The sequence below is a fragment of the Hydra viridissima genome, unplaced genomic scaffold, assembly GCF_058129835.1.
Source record: "Hydra viridissima isolate aposymbiotic clone 2 unplaced genomic scaffold, HvirCarnegie_v1 scaffold_4, whole genome shotgun sequence".
Classification (NCBI taxonomy): Eukaryota; Metazoa; Cnidaria; class Hydrozoa; order Anthoathecata; family Hydridae; genus Hydra; species Hydra viridissima.
In genome coordinates this window covers 14,818,581-14,840,797 of record NW_028324303.1, presented here as the reverse complement: position 1 = coordinate 14,840,797, position 22,217 = coordinate 14,818,581, and the positions used below count along the sequence as shown (strand labels likewise).

The 22,217-nt window shown below is 30.8% G+C and overlaps 4 protein-coding genes and 1 pseudogene across 8 annotated transcripts; 2 read left to right on the top strand and 3 right to left on the bottom strand.

Annotated features, from left to right (window-relative positions):
* Positions 1-158: 158 nt before the first annotated feature.
* On the bottom strand, positions 159-3,296 carry LOC149890064 (uncharacterized). Of its 3 annotated transcripts, XM_090084984.1 has the most exons (4): positions 3,179-3,296; positions 2,644-2,888; positions 2,304-2,532; positions 159-1,785 (listed from the first exon to the last, which is right to left on the bottom strand). In XM_090084984.1, exons 3-4 carry the CDS (start codon positions 2,515-2,517, stop codon positions 392-394), a joined length of 1,608 nt encoding a protein of 535 aa, XP_089941110.1. In that variant the 5' UTR covers positions 2,518-2,532; positions 2,644-2,888; positions 3,179-3,296; the 3' UTR covers positions 159-391. The 3 variants fall into 3 exon arrangements, with proteins under 3 accessions (XP_089941110.1, XP_089941111.1, XP_089941112.1); XM_090084985.1 differs by having other exon boundaries at positions 2,304-2,888; positions 3,179-3,251; XM_090084986.1 differs by having other exon boundaries at positions 2,644-3,231.
* LOC145183446 (lysocardiolipin acyltransferase 1-like) lies at positions 3,107-7,149 on the top strand. 2 transcript variants are annotated; one of them, XM_090084989.1, is made up of 5 exons: positions 3,729-3,869; positions 4,776-4,977; positions 5,346-5,355; positions 5,912-6,100; positions 6,190-6,930. In XM_090084989.1, exons 2-5 carry the CDS (start codon positions 4,798-4,800, stop codon positions 6,915-6,917), a joined length of 1,107 nt encoding a protein of 368 aa, XP_089941115.1. In that variant the 5' UTR covers positions 3,729-3,869; positions 4,776-4,797; the 3' UTR covers positions 6,918-6,930. The 2 variants fall into 2 exon arrangements, with proteins under 2 accessions (XP_089941114.1, XP_089941115.1); XM_090084988.1 differs by lacking the exon at positions 3,729-3,869 and adding an exon at positions 3,107-3,552 and having other exon boundaries at positions 4,776-5,355; positions 6,190-7,149.
* A 2,268-nt stretch (positions 7,150-9,417) lies between these two features.
* On the bottom strand, positions 9,418-11,267 carry LOC149890063 (uncharacterized; annotated as a pseudogene). Its single transcript, XR_016451809.1, has 3 exons — positions 10,826-11,267; positions 10,569-10,734; positions 9,418-10,484 (listed from the first exon to the last, which is right to left on the bottom strand). The product of XR_016451809.1 is annotated as an uncharacterized LOC149890063 (transcript).
* Positions 11,268-18,364: 7,097 nt separating this feature from the next.
* Positions 18,365-18,826, top strand: LOC149890062 (gremlin-1-like). The gene has a single exon (XM_090085221.1). It carries the CDS (start codon positions 18,365-18,367, stop codon positions 18,824-18,826), a length of 462 nt encoding a protein of 153 aa, XP_089941347.1.
* A 1,732-nt stretch (positions 18,827-20,558) lies between these two features.
* On the bottom strand, positions 20,559-22,133 carry LOC145183837 (muscarinic acetylcholine receptor M2-like). The gene has a single exon (XM_080059321.2). It carries the CDS (start codon positions 22,131-22,133, stop codon positions 21,063-21,065), a length of 1,071 nt encoding a protein of 356 aa, XP_079915447.2. The 3' UTR covers positions 20,559-21,062.
* Between the last annotated feature and the right edge of the window lie 84 nt (positions 22,134-22,217).

The following is a 22,217-nucleotide window of genomic DNA, read 5'->3' as shown; positions in this document are numbered from 1 at the left end:
CAACATAACCACCTGTAATTTTATAAATCGATTTCATTTAATAAGATCTTTCATAGGCTTAATTTTAATTTTGAGTATAAGATTTCACTTCCAAGATAATTTTGAAGGGGGTATACCACCTTAAAACATAAGGTAAAGAGCTAAAAAACTTTGTGACATTTCCATGAAGTGATGTATTCTTTAGTAAATATTAGTTTTTAAATTCTACATTGCAAAGCATTCTTAACCACACATGAAACTACAATCATGTCCATAATATTGATAGGAATAAAAAGAAGTATTCTGTGTGTTCTAAGAAGGAAGAAAGTTTTAAATTACTCATTTCTAAAAAAAAAAAAAAAAAAAAATCTTAGTTTACTGGCAGAATAAAAAAATAGTTTTTACTCCCAATTTAGATATTCTTGCTGTTGTAGTCCACGAGACAAGTTTGCAGCCACTTTCCATATTCTGGATGGTCTACTGGCCTCTTGTATCTGCTCCAATAAGACTTAAAGCTGTGGTGAAGAGCTTCAATGGCCTGCTCACTAAATTTTCCAAGGGAGTCTTGATTCTTTTCTATGAAGTGTTTGAAGTGGTAAAACACTGCATGGACTTTTGGAGTAACACTTACTCTGTCAAGAGCCAGATAGGAGGCTTGGAATGATGATAGTTTTTCATAATAGTCAGGTTCCAGGGTCATTCCAAAGCAGGCAGACACCACTGCATCAAATTTTCTCAGTGCATCAACAATGCCAAAAATGTTGAACGCACAGTCTTCTTCTGCAAGCCTTTGAAGGATATCTACATTTTTAAGGAGTTTTCTACACTCATTTTCTGCAAACTGACCACCACGGAAAGGCTGAGGCTTGATGTGAAGAGCCTTAGGCCACTCATCAGCTTTCAACCACTCTTCCTTCAATGCTCTGAACAGATGGTTGACTACTCCAAGTAAGAGATGGAGTTCCATTGGTGGAATGAAGTCCAAGACTAGGACATTGTCAGGCAAGCTTAAAAGAGGCTCATGGACAACATTCTTAAAATCTTTGGCTCTTTTGTAGTCCTGACCATTGTCCTGGAATGCTTTGAAGCATTTTCTCAATGAACCAAATGTTCGAGGACTTCCACATGCAGACAAATCCTTTGAGTCAACTTCACACCAAGTGCATGGGTGAGAGCTTGAATGGGACTGCAAACCACAGATAATATTGGCTAACTTCAAATCACATGAGATGAGGAAATGGGCACCCTCAGGATGAATAAGATTCAAAATTTTTTTTACATTGTTGTAGTTTTCTGGAACTTCTTCTGCTACAGCAACAAGAAGTTGACGCTTCACTCCACTTTCTTTAGCTACTTGTGATGTCAAGGTTTTCTTGCAAGGTGGAGACCTAGACTCTAACACTTGCTCCATCTCTTGAATGCCCAGACTGACCTTAAAGAAGCCACCACCACCATCTAGACCAAGCTTCACAATGTGCTGTGTATAGACTTGTCTTTGAAGCAGGACATCATTTAGAAGTTCTCCTAGGTTTTTGCAGTGTACAACCAATTGCTTCCTTCTCTGTGATTTGTCATTGCAGACTTCAATGTCAGTTTGAGTGAAATGAGCAGACAGCTTCTTTCCAATCTCAATAAACTTTGTTTTAAAGTTGGGTTCCACATTGTGACTTTTGGTGACTTGGTTTATGGTAGACACCAATTTATTCATTAAGGAATTGGACAAACCAGTGTTGACTTGGACATTCACCAGATCTTCTGCTTTCAGTAGTGGGGTGTCTCCAAAAGGTTTTTTGGCACTTGATGGTCCTAAAATAAAGTTGAAAACATTTATATATAGTTGTATTTGTTTGCTACAAGTAAAATAGACACTTAAAGTATAATGATATTATGATGGATAAACAAACATAAGTAGTAAAAAGCATTTGACTATCTAATTAACAAATTTTGATCTTTGGCTAGGTGCTGGTCTAAATGTGTAAGAAAATATGCATTTACTGATTTGACACTACACTAAACCTGGATAATTATTTGATATGTTTGATTCAACTAAATTCAGCTGTAAGTTAAGTTTGGTGTACTTTATCATGTAACAAAATAAATTTTGTACTTATTCAAAGATTGCCCTATCTCAAATTTAAGGGTACATTAAACACTAACTAATCTTTTATTTTATTATAAGAGATAACTAACAAACATATCTCTTTTTACAAGGGGCTTTTTGATAACGTGTCTGTGATTTCTTAAAATAGTAAACTAAGGATAAGAATGCTTAGTCTTAAAGCTTGTACATAACACAATAGTAATTTTAGCATAAATTTATGTACCTTTTGTGAGACACAAAGGGCGGCCACCTCTGCTTTGTGCAAGTTTGACAGTTCCATGTGGAGATGCTTCTTTGACAGTAACAACTGAAGCTGCAATTTGCTCACTGACAAGAGAATCCCTCATTGCTAGTTTTCTCATGTTTTCACGAACATCTTTTTTGGTTTGAAGAAGACTGTGAATGTTCAGAGGAAGTCTCCAGTGGATGTTTTTCATAAGACTTCAAATGTCCTATTTGACAAATCAGGCAGTCACAGTCCTGTTCCCGAGTTGAAGGTCTGACTTTTATAGTTTCAAACATAAAGAAGAAATGAAATATAAGAGGAAGTGAAACATTCTCACCATTTTTCTTCTTTCCAAGAGCAATCCTGCATGTGTCACAAATCTCTTTTAGAACTCTAGAGTCTGATATGTCAAGTTTCATTTGGAGCAGTTTCAATTGTATTGATCAATTGATTGTTCAACTCTCTTGTACATTTTCTCAAGCAAAAGATACAAACTGTTTTTCTACAGTCTTCATGAGTTTTCTTTGAGTTTGGCATTTTTCTGAGACTTTTAACAAAATTTTGCTCAATAAAGGTCGAATTCTAAAGGTAAAGTATCAGAGAATTTGCTATTTCCCGAAAAATTTTTTGTTGACTTTTAAATATTTTAAATTCCAGGAAAGCTAAAATTATTGCAAAAAAAATTGTTATTTGAGTATTTATTTAAGTATTTGATTGCTATTTTATCCTAAAATGCTGCAAAAATGCAAATGAGATATTAAACCATTGTTTTAAATTATCTTAAAACAAAGAAATTCTTCAAATCAAATTTTCTTCCACGGACGGTTACAGATGATTTCAAATTTTACATTTTATTTGATTAGGAATAATACCAAAATCATCCCTCCAATGGGTTTTTCTGGAGGGCTTCAAAGTAGTTTCTACCAATTTTGGACACGTGTGATTAAATAATTTAACGGCTGCTTTCCGTTTCGTCCATCTTGAAACTGTGATGCAAACAAAATCAAATGTCAAAATGATGTTCAATATGTGTTCTTGTTATGAACATACAATTGTATAACTTCATAAATTATCAGTATTTTATGAATCTACAAAAGTAGCGTATATAGAAAGGAAAAAACCTATAAATACTTTTAAAGTGTTCGCTAAATTTGCTCTAGAAAATTTTTATTTGCTGCACTAGAAACAAGTGAGGCTTCCTATATCTTACCAATCCAAAGTGCAAAAAATTAATTCTATACCTTAGGTGAGTAATTTAGGCATATATTTGTTATTTAAATACGTCACACACCGACAAAACTAACATCACGTCAACAAAAATATGATACCATTGAGCCATACCTTTTTAAAAAACTGATATGTAAAATAGTAACAAATAAATACATTTATGCAATAATAAAATATGTGGATAAAAAAACAATAATGATAACAAAAATAACTAATAATTTTACAAATCTATAGTATCTAAATATTAAAATTACACTTCAGAAAGGATTGATAGTTTATTTTACAAACATTGGAGATGTGCTTGAAAAAACAATGAAGACAGAATTCTTAATACAAGTATTATTATTTAAAAATAATTTTAGTGAAGAGGCTAAAAGCTATTTAAAAAGGTTTCCTAGAAACTAGTGTTTAAAAAAAAATGCTCACGAGTTCTGAATCTGAAGCTAAGATAAAACAATTTCAAGTTCACTTTAAGAAATGCTTTTACCCCCAGTTAAGTGATAGAAAAGGTTGGAATTTAGCACCTAAAGTTGCATTTAAACTTCTTTAGTTACAATATATGCAAGTGGTTCTAAATCACAATGATGAGTTGAAATAACTGATAATGAAAGTAAATGACTGAATGCTAAAGGCATTTGGTGAGGTAGTTTGGAGATCTAATTGTTGCTTTGGTTCAAATCTTATGCATTACTTTCCATACAAAATTAGAACCTTCAGAAAAATTTATCTAACGTTAGAAATAGAACAGGTCTCAGAATCTGTCCACAGAGATCTTAGTTCCCTTTTCAAAACTTATTTAAAATGTACTTAGTTCAAATTAAGTATAAATAGAATCTACTACATAATAAAATGTAATAAAATAAAATTTCAATAAAATGAAAGACATGTTTAAGTAATTAAACATGTTCATTTCTAAGCAGTTTACTTGTAAATATGAACAATTGCTTTTAATTGTAAATATTAATACTCTAATGTTGTATCTCCATATACATCTTCTATCTATCTATATATATCTTCCAGAAATGTAAATCAACAGTTTCAATCATTACTCATATCAGAATATATATATATATATATATATATATATATATATATATATATATATATATATATATATATATATATATATATATATATATATATACATATACACATATATACATATATTTATATATATACATTTTCAGGCTGATAACAAGTTTTCTTTTACTAATGCATACCCTTAAACTTTTTTGTGTGTAGCTCCATTTGAGAAATACAGATCATGGTTGCTCCTGTCAAAAGCTACTTGTTTGGATGTACCTTCTGCATCTACTTGTTTCTAACTGCATTCTTTGGTTCAATTTTTATAATGGGGCCTTTTTTACCTTTAATATTTATAAAAAAGAAATGGTTTCGCAAGTACATGGATTTCACTTTAAAGTTATGGCTGATCTTGCCTGGGGTAAGCATATTGTTGTGATGTGTAATTAGTAGAGGGTGGGAAAATCTGGGACAAGAAGGAACTGACAACCCCATGCTGGGACAATCCCATGTTGCTGCTGGATTTTTTAGGCCACTTAAAGTTAACTTCAATCACACATGTTGAAGAAAGTGTCAAGGGCTACAAAAAATGGTTAGCAAAATTTTGTTTGGCTAAAAAAATGAGTAGCTATATGGAGTGTCCCCTTTTTTATGTTCTCCCCTTTCCCAATTTTCCCTACCCTAACCAGTAAATAAGATTTTTCTAAAATATATACAAGATTTTCATGTGTGTATATGTAAAACTGAATTTGTTTTATTTTTATGTTATTACATGTAATATGAATGCAGGCGCTGTTTGGTAAGAGTTTTTACATTTCTTTCTATATGATTTTATAAACAAACTCTATATATGTATATTTGTGAGTTACTTTTTTATAATTTTTTACATGCATTTATAGATATATATTTGGATAACTTCAAATATTTGTTAAAGTACTTATAAACTGCTTGTGTTAAAATTATTCTAAATATGATACCTTTCTAGAAATATAACTTTTGGTTAGCACAACTGCTCTTTAAAAAAAAAAGTTCAAAAATTTAGTGGTGACTTAAATTGCATATAATTTATTACATTTGAAATTATAATCTTAGTCCAAGATAAGAGAAGATTCTGTTAAAGATTAGTGTTATATTTAAGAATAAATTTTTCCCATAAATAAATAAAATTTTTCAATAAATTAAATTTTTAACATGCATAACTGTCATGATAAGTATCAAATATATGAAAATATTTGATTGCTGTTATGACTAAAGTTTAAAAAGCTCTTTTTCATGGTATCTTATATTCTACTCATTAAACAAAATTGTCTATTAATTTAGCTTTTTAATTTTTTAAAAATACATAACCATTTTAGAGTTGTTTTATGGAACAAAAGTTGTTATAACTGGGGAGCAGGTTGATCCAAATGATTGTTCGTTAATTGTAATGAACCATAGATGCCGGTTGGATTGGATGTTCTACTGGATGGTTCATTTACGAACTGGTAGACTGACTAATGAAAAAATAATTATGAAAGCAGATTTGAAAAATATGGTTGGGTTCGGTAAGGATTTTCAAAGCACAACATCAGCAGGTTTTTCTAATTACTACTTTATATGTTGTTTGATGCTTAAAAGTTTATTTACTTTCAAGGTTGGTGCATGCAGAATGTCATGTTTTTTTTCTTGCAACGACGCTGGGATATGGATCATATTTACTTAGATCGTATGCTAAATTATTTCATTGATATAAGCTATCCTCTCCAGTTGTTTATCTTTCCTGAAGGAACAAATATGTGTAATGATGGTAAGCGCAAAAGTGATGCTTTCGCTGTAAAGAATGGTCTCCCAAAGTACGAATACGTTCTCCATCCTCACGTTAAAGGTTTTAATTATTTGGTTCAAAAGTTGCGCGGCAGTATTATAGACTCTATTCATGATGTTACAATTGGCTATCCAAAAAATCTTTGTTATGGTGAAAAAGATTTGTTGAAAGGAAATTTTCCTTTGGAGATACATGTTTATTTCAAAAGTTATAAATTGTCAGAGGTTCCAGAAAGTTCTGATGCACTTGATCAATGGTGTAAAGATAGATGGAGCGAGAAAGAGGTCCGATTAAAGGAGTTTTATCAACATGGAAAGTTCATTGATGCACCTGTTCATTATAATGATCAAAATTCCAAATTTAAATATAAATTTATAATGGCCCTGGTAAACTTTTTTTGGGCAGCTTTCCTGTTTACATGTATGTATTCTATCTGGTGGTATAGCTTTGCAAGATGGTATTCTGTTATAATGGTAGTGTTTTATGTTGTTGCTACTTCTCTTGGTGGAGTTGATAAATTACAGTTGTATTTTCACGATAAGTTTAAGGATGAATAAAGATAGAAAAATATTTCTTATGACTCTTATATTTCTTTCATATATTTCTTTTTTTTTTTTTTTTTTCTTTTACTATTTTATGCATGAACCTTCAAAAGTTTGATTGGATTTTTTGAAAGTTTTAACTTTTATAACTATTCCATTTTTTATTTAACTCAAATTTTATGCTACTATAATATATATACGAAAAATATATGTACTTGTTCATTATGTAAATTTCTGTGATTTTAAATCCTTGACTATTTTTTTGTCCAATTTCCGTAAGCATGTTTTAAACCTTCACTAAGTGAACGTGTTTTAACCCTTCACTAAGTGAGCGTGTTTTAACCCTTTATTAAGTGGAAAATTTTAAATTTAAGATAAGGTTTGCGACATCGAACTAGTGAAATTTACTCGTGAACACTTTTTGTGTTGTTGTTTTTTTTTTTGCATGTTTACAATATTTGTGTTAGAGTTCTTAACAGCAATCATTTTGATCTCAAGGCTCTGACCCTTTTAACCATGCGTTTCAATGTTTAGACTTTAAGCATACATTTTAATTTTTTGATCTTTAATGAAAAATCAGTCAATTGTTTAAAATATTTTAAAAATGATAAAGCTAAGATCACCTCACTAAAAAAGACTAAACTTTTCGTAAATAATCTTTTTTCTGACTACTGGCGCGAAAAAAATTGGAAAATCTACTCTAACACAAATCTCAACACAGGAGTATCTTCAGGTGCCACTTGTCTACTAAATATAACTAAACTTAATAGGCCTGAAATGGATAATTTGCATCGATTATCTCTTTACGTCATATTCTTTAAAATTGTATTGAGTAATGGACCCAAGGCTAAAGGTGAAAAAGTGTGGCTCAGATATCCTGACCACATCAGAAGATTCTTATTCGAGTAAAAACCAAAAGTGATCAGTACCAAATGTGTTATAGCATTGAAAGTAGGAAATGTGATGACGATCTTGTAAATAAGAAACCAGCATCTGCCAACTTTTCTAAATGTGTATATTCTAGTCTGGTTGATATGCAAGTTTCCATCCTTAGTTTGTTAAACAATCTTTTAGTAGCTACTTGAAAGACAACTACTAAAGTATACCACATCAGTAGCACATTACTGATAAAGAAAACCAGTCAAAGTGACGCCAAATTATTTTGTGCACAAAGTTAGGTAAATAAGGTACTTTATGCGTAAAGTAGTTTATCCTTTTTGGGAAATAGTTAGAATGAAAACATTAATAGAATACCTGCAGAATTTTTCAAATTTTCCTATTTCATTAAGTGTTCATGAAAAACTAAAGAAGCACTTTCAGAAGACACCAAATTCATATTAACTGAAGTTAAACTTCTTTTGTGGAAATATCCGTGGTTAAACATTTGATGACTGGTCTAACGAGATTAACTTAGATAATTCAGGTTAAAAACATGGTAAATTCAAACACGGTGCATAGGAACATGCTCAAAGACCTTGCAACACATCCCCAGAAATTTTATTTTTGATTATCATTAGAAAACATTTCCTCATTCAAAAAATGTAAACGACAACTTTTTTTAGTGGGAGTCTGGGGAGAAAACACATATTTTAGGGCAGTGCCCAGGAATTTTGTTGTTCAAGATAGGTAACTAAGAAGCATGTGGCATACTCAAATTTTTAGTATGTTGATACTGGTAGCAAATGAGGATGACTCGCAAAAAATTAGGGTAATTGGAGCTAAACCAACCCCGCCCCGATCCCTAACTGCCCCCTTCCTAGAACTATGTCTCCTTTAATCGTAAAATTTTTTTTTTTGTTCTATCATAAACTAGATCAAAATTCATCCACAGATTTCAAATTTCATCAAAAAATCTCTTTTCGTTTAAGATTTATAACAATGCAAAGCTTAAAATTACCCCCTGAAATAACTTTAAATGGTCTCAGCTTTTAAACGAAAAGTTTTTTTTTGATGTAATTTGAAATCTGTCGATGAACTTTGATCTTGTTTAATATAAAACAAGCAAAAAATTGAAAAGTGTTTTTAGGAACCATACCCTGAGGAGGGCTGTTAGGGGTCGAGAAGGATTTACTACAATTTTTTATTACAGTAAAAAAAAAAAAAAAAACTCTGATTTTTATGGTTACATTATGATTGATATTTTACATTTCAAAGTCAATTCTAAAAGTTTGTTCATAGGAGATTTAACACTTTACTTTTTACAAACTACATTCCTGCAAATAGAAAGCTATTTTAAAAGTGCATGTAGTTGTAAGCAACAACCGCGTTTTTCAGCGCCTCTATATAGTTTGGGCTGTGCTCTCCAACTTTTTTCATTCGCCAAAACTGATTGAAATCCTGATGAATGGATTCGAGAGCTTGTTCAGTCAGTAACCTAAGCCTATAGAATAGTAGAAGTACAAAAGAAATGCAAGTTTATTTAATAAATATTCGTCGTAAATTATGCAAATTCTACAATTCAACTGTTGAAATAGACTATTTAATTACTAAGATTATAAATTATTTTTAATCAAATTTAAAAGTTGTTTATCATACCAAAGACTCCACCTTTCATGTTGATAAATTCAATAACATGTTGCTCAATTATGTGTACCTTCAAAGGAATTGTAGCCCTTAGATTTCTATAGCTCGTAGAGAACTCCTCTAGATCTTTAACATACGTGGAGCTTAATGATTTTCCAAAACAACCATGGACTATTTTTTCAAAATCTCTAAGTACCTTTATATATTTGGCAGCGGAAACTCCAAGACTAAACTCTTGAAAAAACAGTTCAAAGCTGTCTATGTTTTTAAGCAATTTATGACAAGCATTGCCTTCCAAACGATGCTGCCCTTGGTAGGATACTCTGCAGATGTTTATTTTAGACAGATATTGGTTAACAAACTGTTACACACACTCCTTGTTTTCAAATAAATTTTTTTCAATCTCTTTTAAAATTTTGTCTACAACACCTAGCAGTATATGTAGTCCAGGAATATTTACAAGTTCTAGTAATTTTTGTTTTTGTTGCCTGTTAATAAAGGGGGGTTAACAACATTAGTGTACTTTTTTGCTTTTTTTAAATTTGCACCATTAGCCATCCATTGGTCGTACAATGTACACAAAGACTCTAGAGTATAATGATCAGCTTTTTGAAAGTCACGAGATGACGTCATGCAATACGGACAAGGGTGTTTTGATGTTGCAGTTTGTTTTCCAACCATTTGAAGCAAAACCTTTAGATCTTCAGATACTGTGTAATCTAAGGATGAAATGTTTAGCTTATCCAACATTAACCGCAAATTATGGTATTTTTTGTTCAATGAAGGCAAAATGGCCAATATAATAGTTTTGTGGACGCTTGAATCTTTAAAATCTTTGCACGCATATCCGTCACACTTGCTCAGTTTCTCTGGAATTTTATTGTTTTTTAACTCTGGTTTTAGGGTTATTGACAGTGTACTTTTTAGGAATCCCTGCCCTCCATCTTCACCTAATTTGATGTCAACATCATTTGTTTCTTGACTTCTGTGATGAAGTACCATTGCTACGAGTTCTTCAATGTCATTGCAATACACAATAGGAGTATCTTTTTCTACCAACTATACATTCATAAAAAATCAAAATGAATAATACAAATTGCAATCTAGCTATAAAAATTTTTTTTTTGGAATTAGTTTACTTACCTCTTCGCTTTCCTTTAATTCTAATAGCAATGGGAGTTTATCACAATTGAGTAATTTTCCAATTATTTCGTTGTTCTCAAACAGTTTAATATTGAAACCAGATTCCACACTTTTTCGTCCTGCCTCACTTCTCAGAAATCGTGCAACTTCAATCATGTTGCGATTACTTAGAAATCATAATAAAGTTATTACAAAAATTGGTTTTAAACTCATAACAAATTTATTTTTAAAAGTATTTTTAAGCAACAAAAACTTACCTGGAATGTAGTTTTAATTGAAGTTTGTTCAATTTATCTAAAGAAAAGAAAGGTTTCTTAACCTCAGTCTTTCCGAAAGAGATAGTGAGTTGCTTCGGACCAAATGTTTTCAAAGCTAAGGTGTTCTCTGAGACATTTGTGCTAAAATCTTTGATAGAGCTGGACAGAACTTTTCCTTGCGTTGTTGGGGATGTTGATTTTACAATGACAGTCAAATTCTTTTGTCTTTCTAATTTCGTACAGGGATGTGGAATTCCTTGCCCCACTTGGGCATAGCAATGTTGACAAACTAGTCTTTCTGCAGGTTTATTTGAAACATCTTCAAATAAACAAGCTTTCCCGAAACACATTCAACCATAGGGGCCAATATTTTTTCCATTTTTGATTTGCGCCCATTTTCACAAATAAAACATTCACATGTTTTCCCTCTAATAACTCTGGTATTCAGGCCTAAATTTTATAGCACATGTATAGCAGCTATAATAACTAAAATAGCGAAACTAAATTTTAAATGATGTGTTTTCTCTCCAGGCCCCCATTAAAAAAAGTTGTCTTTTACATTTTTTGAATGAGGAAATGTTTTCTAATGATAATCAAAAATTAAGTTTCTGGGAAATCAAACCTTTTAAAAGTCAAAACTATTTAAATCTTTTAAAAATTGCTTTACAAAATTATTTGTAGACACACGGAGCCCCGGGAATCTTCCCCGTCTAACCCCCTCCCCCCCTCTCGGCGGCCATGATTGTAAGAAATCTAATTGGTGTTCATATACAATAAATCAGTCATTTGATAATTTTGTAAGAAGTTATTAACAAAGTATTTTAGTGTAACAAAATAAGGCTCATTTATAAGTTTATTCCAAGAGCCACAAATTTCTAGCTACGGTTTCTACCTACGGAACATGTTCCTGAAAAATTTTTTTTCCTTATAAAAATTTTTTTAACAATATAAAATGGAAGACTCTTCAAAATAATGAAACTGAAAACGGCGATGGTAACGCATTATGATTCTTCTAAACATTTTTTCTTACACATACTTTTAATGATGATAGTGGTTTGAAAAAATCTTTCAATACAATTTATAAAACACCAATTCTGCCTAACGGTTGCTTTTTACTCGCTATGACAAGTTGTATCTGTCTTATCTGGGCATCCACTGGTGAGCTTCCCAGTATAATTTTGCCTTTTCCGAGCATATCTTGATTTGGCATCGTAAGTTACCAATAAATTGATCCCGTATTATTCTGGCTTGCTGGGCATATACTGCTGAAATGAACAAAAACCTTAGCATCTGTGGTAAGCATTATTGTAGCAGAAAACAATCAAAGAAATTAATAGTGAAAATCACTTTCATCAGAAATATGAAAACTAATTACCTCTAAATGGAACCAGTTGCTCATCCACTGTTACGTCAGGCCCTGGACTGTAGAGGTAGGGCAGCCGCTTCACCTACTTGTCCCATACCTCTCTTATGGCTGCAAGTTTATCGGTCACACACCTCACTGGTTTAGAGTCACGGTTACGAAATCGTAGCCAGTCTTGAGTAGTTGTAAAAGAGCTTGAATGACTCTGAAACTAGCCTTCCATTCACTGCATCCCATAGCCTATCTGCCTCCTCACCTCGGAATCTATATAGATTTGCTAAGATCGACAGTCCTACGTAGGCCTAGAGGACAATCTCATCTATCTTTTCTAGTTGTCTCCATATTTGCGAAAACCCTCTATTTCCAGGATTGTTATTTCTATTTCTGGAGTGACAAATGGTTGTAGAATGTAGAGACAATGTCATATGCATAAGAAATGGAAAACCTTGTGGGTCCAGGGGTTCTCATTATAATGTTTTATTCTACATGCCTGCCGTGTTGGTCATATGCTGACGAGGACCATGTTGATTTGCCATTCTTTAAAAGAAAGTTAGCTTTCAGGTTCAGAGTTTTCTTCATCTTTTTCTTCGAATAAAGTCTCCACTTCCTCTATAAATCAGAGTCGCCTTGCTGGGTATCAGAGAAAATAAGCTATAAAGCCTCTTCAACGATATTATACACACTTATGGTTTCAGCACAGACAGAATTCGGGGTCCTGTTATCTGTAACATTTTTACAATTTTTGGAAATGATTTGGTCTTCTGAAGTTGCATGAACACCACCTGATTTGGCTTGTTTACTTCTGGTACTAATTGATCTGAGACACAACTAAAATATTGTAACATTCTTTGTTTTGTAAATAACACTGTAACCCAAATTTGACCCAAAGACCAAATTATTTTTGTATGGCTTACATGGGAATGTGAACAAAAGCAACGTTTTTTTCACTATTTTTTTTCTACTGTTGAGAACAATCTAAGAAAAGTTATAAAATTTCAAGTTAAAAAAAAAAGCATTTGGCGTAAACTTCTGTGTCTCGGAATCGTTTTCTCGAAATGAACCGGGACAAGCATAACGAGACGAGAAATGTCCCGAAAAAAAATAATGAGACAAAGGAAAAAGTTGTCCCAGAATAAAGTTATAAATCGGGACAATAATTTTGTCTTGGAATTTAAAAAATGTGTCCCGGATATTATGAAACGTTACGAGACAGATTAATTATATATATTAACTAGATATCTAACTCGCGCTTCCGCAGTGAAGAAAATTTTTTGCCAACCAAGTTTGTTTTGAAAGCCAGAAATGACGCACAGTGACTCAAAACAACAAAAACATGACAATAAACCCCCCACAACTTTTTTGTAAAAATAGAGCTCTTTTTTAAATAATATTAAATTCCAATGATTATTTACTTAAAAAGTAAAAACAGTTTTTTCATAAAAACTCATATTTTATATTTTATGGTTAAAAGAAGTTTAACATGGTTAAAAGTAAATTTTAACATTATTTTCAAAAAAAATCTAAAAAACGAGAGATTTTTATTTAGTAAAAATAGAGTTCTTTTGATCTTAATTAAAGTCTATATTTACTTTTAAGATAATCTTTTGACTTTACATATTTCAAATACATTGAATAAAAAAATTGCAATCTGATTTTTTTGTTCAAATTAGAAGAATTTTTTAAAATAATAAAGAATAAATTAAGCATCTGCGTCTCGTTATTTTTTTATTCGAGATGAGACGATGATATCCGGGACACAATTATTAAATTCCGAAATAAAATTATTGTCCCGATTTATAACTTTATTAGGGGACAAATTTTTCTTTTGTCTCGTTTTTTTTTCCGGGACATTTCGCGAGGTTAGAATTATTTTGTAAATCTCCCATTTTAAAAGCTGGGAGAAAATGAGTTGTTAATTTTAGTTAGTAATAATAACTTTTAAAATACGCATTACTTTATAATTTTTTTTCTAAATAATTTGCTCAAACATAAATTATTTAAAGCATAAGTTATTTTTTTTAAAATTACAGCTAAAACTTTAAACAATTTTTATCTTTAGAAAAAATCAAAAACTTTCTCCCAACGTTTAAACTTGGAGATAGAACAAAATAATTCTTACCTCGCGATTTATCGTCTCGTTACGCTTTTCCCGGTTCATTTCGAGAAAACGATTCCAAGATGCAGACCCTTAGAATGCATACATACTTTTTTTGTCTTAAATATCAGCTATAAAAAATTTTCCTCCGAGTTCCAAGGAGATAAAAAAATTTTTCAGTTAATTAACACTTTTTCTTTTAGAATGTGAAGGGATTGCTGCGATCACCTGCGGTATAGGGAGTTATTGAAGAAATACAAATTTCAATGAACCCGTAAAAACTTTGTTTTCCGCTTTTTTAGCAGTAGTTTATTACATCAAAACAAATGAAAATGGCGGAAAACAAGGTTTTTATGGACTCATTGACATTTGTATTTCTTGAATTTGAGTTTTTTATTTGTATGACTTGTATTAACATACATAGTTTCAAGAAACATATTTTTGTCATGGTATGCTATTTAGAAATTTGTTAAATTTCTTTTTTTGAATAATGATTTATTATTCGAGAAGTACTATTTGAAATAGCATTACTTAACAACTTCAGTACTTCCTGTAATATACAAGTAACATTATTTACTTAAAAATTATAGGAAACTTAATGTAATAATTGACAGAGAATTAATAACATAAAATGTTAAACAGTGTAAAGTGAAAAATTATATAAAATGGTTTTAAAAACAACAAAAAGATTAGATCTTATCAAGAATATACGTTAGTTAGGAGTGGATAAATTACGATTATGGAAGGATTTACTTCACGAAATCAAATAAAACTGAAGATATTACCAATGAGAACATAAATAAAGGCTGCTTTACATTTATTTTAAAAGTGAAGAAAAAACTTAAAAAATGTGCTAGAAATTATGATTTTAAAAAGAAAAAAAATACCAATAGCTTCAAGAAAATCGTATGACCAATAAAAGAAACCACTTTGGTTCTAGAAACCCCTTGAAAAATGGGTGGTCCTTGGAGAACGAAGCAAAGAGAAAAAATAATAGAACTTGGTGTTGAACATGATTGCTCTATTTTTAGTCTCTGCAAGAATTATACTTTATAAAAAAAGTCGAATGTTTTACAGATCAAAAAAGTTAAAGACACTTCGGATGAAGCAAACTCTTGCATTAGGAGTGAATACTGACCTCAGCGATAAACAGTATTAAATGATCAGAAACTTAGCCTATTTATCCCCTTCTTGCAATTTATTTTATTGGAAAAAGTTAAATTCTAAAAATTTTTTTTTCCTCTGATTTCAGCTGCTACCATTAATATTCCTAAAGCTGTGTTTTTATCGATGGTATATCAATAGTAGCAACTGAAATAAATAATGGTAATTGTGCGAGAAATTCATTAATTAAATTCTACATTAAGGATTGACTAGCATATCTTGTCATGTCTCGTTATGTCCCGTTAAAAAGACGTAAATTCCGGGAAATTGTAAAGCTTCTGTTTTATCCGGGACATCTCCTCTCTTCTCGGTATCGTCACGGATTTCCACTGAAAGTTGAAAGTTGTCTCGATTTTCATCGCTGATCGGGACTAAGCTTTTTGGATCGTCTCGTTTCGAACAAAAAATAACGAGACGCAGATGCTTCATTTGGCAGTTTTTTTTTTTTGGTGGTGGTGGTGGTGGTGGGGGGGGGGGTTTAGCATAGTAACGGGTCATTTTGATCTAAGGACAACAAGAGAGTTAATTAAAACCAAGAAGACCTAAGAAACTTAAAGTTACGAGTATTTCAAACTTTTGTTAATTATGAAGAAATGGCGCGAAAATGTTGATGGATTTAAAAAATATTCAAACATTTTTTTCTGAGATTCTAATATGTAATAATTTGAGCGATTACATTCGGAAACAGGCTAAAATATTAAAAACAATTGTAAAAATTATAGATTTTTCAAATTTTTGCAAGCTTTAGAGCAAATAAAATTGTTTTTTATTGCATATGTGTCCGTAAGATAAAAACCAATTTTACTTACTCCTTTTTAGTCTTCCAATTTCGCAACTTTTTCGCGGTGAGACAATTTAAAAAAAAAGAGCACATTTTTTCGGCCCTCTCTGAAAATGCTTTATAAAGTAAAAGACTTCTTCACTCAGTTCTTTGGTGACACAATTTCAAATAATCCAGTCATCTCTCAGTCAATCAAGTAAACTTGCATTTGACGTCATTTCATTTATGTCAATAATGGAGCTTCGACTAGATACGTATGTTTGCTCGCGGAACGCATTTCAGAGTCTTTTAAAAAAGTACTCCATCATAAAAGAAATATCAGAGCGACTTGAAGCCACAATCGGCTACACGAAATACGGTACAGGACTTTTTATTGTAAGTTAACACATTAATATTTTCTTAATACAACTTAATTAAATACCTCAGATTTGCAATGAAATTTTTTAAATTTTCATAACTAATTTTTTTTTTTTACAACTCTTGTTGAGTGACATTTCCGATTTAGTTTCTCTATTCTGAATATTTTTACAATAAAACCATACATATTTATTTAGGCATTGGTCCCGTTAGTCCTGTTTGGGCTCATTCTTTTGTCGCCAATATTGTTAAATATGTTAATCATATTTTACCCATTAATTATGTCAGTAAAAGCTGTGGAAGAGGACCAAAATGAACAAAAAAAATGGCTCGTTTATTGGTTTATTTATAACACAGTTTTAATTGGCGAGAACATCGGCGGATTGATTCTCGCTTTTTTCCCAGGTTACAGTTTTATCAAGACAATTTTTTTAATTTGGTGCATGCTACCGAGCAATAGTAGTGGATGCTTTACAACCTACTATACCTTTCGACCGCTGTTATTATGTCTTGTTCAGATGATTGATGATTTTGCTTCTTACATATTATCTTCATTTTGGTCAACTTTTGGTACCTTCGGTCATCACGTGACTTCATTTCCAATAGAACCAATTACTTCAGCAGTAAAACCAAAGTAAAGAAAAGTATTTTAAGAATAAAAGTTTTGTTAAAAACTCTTTTCTTATTTCCAACTCTGTATGTATGTATGTATGTATGTATGTATGTATGTATGTATGTATGTATGTATGTATGTATGTATGTATGTATGTATGTATGTATGTATGTATGTATGTATGTATGTATGTATGTATGTATGTATGTATGTATGTATGTATGTATGTATGTATGTATGTATGTATGTATGTATGTATGTATGTATGTATGTATGTATGTATGTATGTATGTATGTATGTATGTATGTATGTATGTATGTATGTATGTATGTATGTATGTATGTATGTATGTATGTATGTATGTATGTATGTATGTATGTATGTATGTATGTATGTATGTATGTATGTATGTATGTATGTATGTATGTATGTATGTATGTATGTATGTATGTATGTATGTATGTATGTATGTATGTATGTATGCAATATGATTTTATATATATACGATATGATTATTTATTATATATATATATATATATATATATATATATATATATATATATATATATATATATATATATATATATTACGTCGACATCCTGTCACTGTAATTAAAATATTTCAATATATATATAAATTACAAAGTTAATGTTGAGTTAAAAAAAGCCGTCAATTGTCTTAAAATTGAATTTGAACGTTTTGTTTTTTTAAACGAAACAACTTAAACACAAAAAATAAAAAACAAAAACAACCTGTCAATAAAACAATCTGATGGCTCGTGTTTAAAACACCTTAATAGTTATAAAGTCTATGATGACTTCAAAGTATCTCTTTAAACATGATTGAGGGCTTTAAGAGATTGTGATCAACATGTCATTTTTTTCAAACGAATAAGATACCTTTATGTTTTCATTATAAATATTTCTCATTACACCGTAATATTTCTTTAAAATTTTCTATCGCTTATAATTGAAACTATTTTCGTGACTCGTTCGGAAGAAATCCAACAAATTGGTTACGTCGACATCCTGTCACTTTAGTTAAAATATTTCTATTGGCTCAAGTCTCTCTAAAATTAGATCAATTCGATCAAATCTCTTATTCGCCATTTTCTAAAGAAATCGAAGAAAGCAAAAAAACACAAAACAAGAAAAAGAGAACAATCATGAAACTTTTGATGATTTTTTTTTTCGAATTTGTTCTTGCACAAAATGATGCAACAAAGAACGAAAACAAAGATAAAAATATAGATGCTTTATTTAAAGATAACAAGAAAACTTCAGTTGTGTATCAAGGGGATCTTGGCTACGCGGAGGACGAATGTAGTGTGTTCCCGTTTAACCAAACCGTAACAAAAAATGGCTGCGAAGCGAAGCATATAGCAAACAATTTTTGTTTTGGTCAATGTGGATCTTTTATAATTCCCGCTATGAATCCTTACTATAACGATTCAAAGAAAAGAATGTTGCGCTCTATGTTTGAGGATTGCAGACAATGCGTGCCAGAAGATTTTCAGCTAATCAAGTTACCGCTTTACTGTCCAGAACGAAAGAAAAAACATCGTTTTGTTAAAGTCTTGCTAATTAAAACATGCGCATGCAAAACTAATTCTTGTTTAATGACGTAACGCTATTAGAAAATATTGAAATCAAACGATCGACAAAAAAAGACGTGACGATTTTTCTCGTTCTATGATCATCTAATTGACTAGTTTTCAACTTGTATAGAGGGGGAAGAACAAATTGTTTGGAGGGAGATGTACAGTGGCATTATTTATAATTTTTGGTACTTTTATTGTTATTGTCCTGGTGTTGCTGTTGTTACTTTTGTTTTTATAATTAGTATTGTTATTACATAATTTATTACCTATTTAAAAAGCCTTTTTTTTTTTGTAAATTTAAAGTAATCCTTCAACCAGTTGAAAATGAAAACTTCAGATGACGTCAATAACATTTTAGATGTTAAAATTCCGCCAAAATTTTATTTCATGCAACTCCTTCTGTTGTGTAAATAATCAAGTAAAGCTATGCATTAAAATAAGTTGAAAAATTTTTCAAAAAATTAAAATTTACAACCAAGTAAATGCAGTTTCTAGTTAAACTTAACTTTAATGGCCGTTAGTTTTCTGAACTTCCATTTCACAAATCAGTTCCATGTTAAAATGTCTTATGATTCATCGTTGTTTTGACTTTGAAAAACATATCGGTAACATCTCTCCAGGTGTTAAAAAAAAACATTTTTCCGTTTTTCAAATTTTATATATTTAGAGAAATTTTAAATTAATTAGAATATAGAAGAAACTAGGTTTTATGCGCTCTAAATTCAAAAACATTTTTTCTGTTTACTTATCCATTAAAGTATTGAAAATTAAAATCATCATAAGAGCTCTCATACTTGGCTAAAATAAGGTTTATAGATTTTCACTCGGACTGCCTTAAGAAAAGTAAAACTCGTTAAATCGATTGGTTATCGATTTTATCGCCGTTTAACGACGAATATATATCTTTTTCTATTAGATCAAAGGAGAACTTTTTAACGAAAAAGATAAATCTAAAAACGATTTCTGCTGACGCAAAATAAGATTTGTTCTTGCGCGCATTGATATTAACTCATATAATAAATAAATATTATAGAAAGTGAATTTTAAAGAAAACAAGTTGAATGAATCGTTAGTTAACTTTTTAGTGTGCTTCTTTTCCCAATTTCAAATCAGTTGTTATTGGTCACCAATAGAGACGTTACCATTCCAATCGGTGTTACCAACACAATTGGTTATGAGGCCAAAGTTAAAACATAAAAAATTATATTTTAGATAAATAAATAAACTTCAGAAAATTCGGTTTATCTTTAAAAAATGATATAGAGGTTGGAGCTTTATTCGTTATTTATGGAAAAACGTCGAATCTTAAAATAGAAAACGCGGCCTTTAAAAAAGATGTATTTTATTTGAAAAGAACTGAGAAGAAAACGGGTTATTAATTTCCTGGCGTAAGAGTGTAAAAATAAAAACTGGAAAAAAGAAATGTTGAAGCACAAATATTCAGTTCGAAAATTTCTTCTAATTTTTGTTGTACCAGGCACCAATACATTTTCGTTCATAATATCAATTTTGAAAAAAATCAATTTGAAACAAAATCAATTTGAAAGTTGAGGCGTAGAAAACGAGTGAATTTTTATTTTCAAATGCTTCTCAAGATTTATTTGGGTTCGTGTTTCATTAAAAATTTTAAGTAATAAAATGAAACCACGCAACGACATCTCCTTTTTTTTTTTTTTTTTATAAACAGTCAAAAGAATTCATCAAAAATTTGGTTGTTAACAGTGAAATAAAATAAAACACAAAAAAAAAAATCTATATATTAGAGGCGTTACTTAAATTCGATAACAAATGATGATTTAATTTTCAAGACAAAACAAATTAAAAAATATCATGATAAACAATAACAAAGGTTACAAAAGAAAAAATTTTTATGCAAAGAAAAAAAAAGAAATAAAAAGCATAAACAAAAAAACAAGCAAACTTACAAGATGTTCGATTATTTACAGTTTAGAATTTATTTTCTATAAAAAGCCCAACCTTTCAATTGTTGCATTGCGGAAACAATACTAAAGCATAGGGTACATTTTAAAACTACAGTACCACCGTCAATTTACACGTTTCCAAATCCTAAACATTATTCTTGGTCTCATTATACACGCTACGATTTCTAGAAATATTTTTGAATTATAACTTCTATATTTTTTCAATTGCACGGTCATGTGGCGCGTTGATTAAGAAATTTGTTACCTAGGTCAAGGTGTAAAAAATATTATTTTTTTTTTTCACCAAACGTATATAACACAGAGATTTTAGATGCCAAAGTCTATAAAGAATTAGTAGTCTTTTTCCAAGAAAATATTGATTTGAAAGCTTTTTTAAATCTTCTATTTCCAAAAGCATAGCAAAAAGGGTTGATGAGAGAGTTAACATAACAAAATAAGTATCCAAAGTCCCATAAAGGAGCTGTCACACAGTTGCTGCAAAATGGCGAAATGACTGCAAATATATTATATGGAAGCCAAGTGATTGCATATGCAAGGATAACCAGAATTAACAATTTTCTTGCTCTATTGTGATCCTTGGTATAAGACATTTTCGGTATCCTCTGAGAAGCATCTCTATTATTTATTTCGGAAAAACATTCCTGACCAGAATTTGCTTGAGTAACGGACATGCAACTAAATTCTTGTATTACCAAGCCGTTAGTAGAAAATGGACCTCGTAAGTTATTTGCCTTATGCTTAAGAACCTTTAAAAGTGCGTATATCCGAGAATACAGTACGACCATGATTAACACTGGAATGTAATACGCAGTTAAAGCCGTAAAAATTGTCAAAAAAGAACTCTCACTAAGAAACTGAATATAGCACTGATCCTTCGGAACAGACTGCCGTTTAACAATATATGGATACGATATTATCCAAGGAACCCAAAGGATAAAAGACAAGAACCATACAAAAGATATAACGTATTTCAGACGTTGATTACTTCGCATTGTTCTATAAGTCAACGGAATCCTGATAGTCAGGTATCTGTCAATAGAAATGACAAGCAAGTTTAACACGCTCGCCTGACTGCACCAATAATCCATCGATAGCCAAAAATCACACACACTCTTATCGAACGGCCAGTAACCGTATGCCAAATACACCGTGTAAAAATTGACAGAAACTGCGCCTATCCAAGTGTCTGCTGCTGCCAATGACAATAGAAACCAGTTAGAAGCAGTTTGAAGACTTTTGCTTTTGTAATATGCAATAAAAACACAAACATTGCCAACGGTTGCAATCAAACTGATAAGAGCAAGGCCAAAAACTAAAAAAACTAACTCCGTATTACTAAAGCGAGAAACTAGCAAGGTAGAAGAAGTATTGCTCGCATTTGAAAATGGCATGGTTTTCTACTGATTACTCTTTTTTCTTACATTATTATCATACCAAAATAAACGTTTTCTTCAATAAATTAGAAAAATGGTTGG

Bases quoted from the DNA above. Each gene is read 5' to 3' on its own strand.
- LOC149890062 (XM_090085221.1), top strand. From the start codon at position 18,365: ATGAAACTTTTGATGATTTTTTTTTTCGAATTTGTTCTTGCACAAAAT.
- LOC145183446 (XM_090084989.1), top strand. From the start codon at position 4,798: ATGGTTGCTCCTGTCAAAAGCTACTTGTTTGGATGTACCTTCTGCATC. The intron at 6,101-6,189 runs GTAAGGATTTTC...TTTACTTTCAAG, and splicing joins GAAAAATATGGTTGGGTTCG to GTTGGTGCATGCAGAATGTC.
- LOC145183837 (XM_080059321.2), bottom strand. From the start codon at position 22,133: ATGCCATTTTCAAATGCGAGCAATACTTCTTCTACCTTGCTAGTTTCT.
- LOC149890064 (XM_090084984.1), bottom strand. From the start codon at position 2,517: ATGAAAAACATCCACTGGAGACTTCCTCTGAACATTCACAGTCTTCTT. The intron at 1,786-2,303 runs GTACATAAATTT...ACTTTATTTTAG, and splicing joins CCCTTTGTGTCTCACAAAAG to GACCATCAAGTGCCAAAAAA.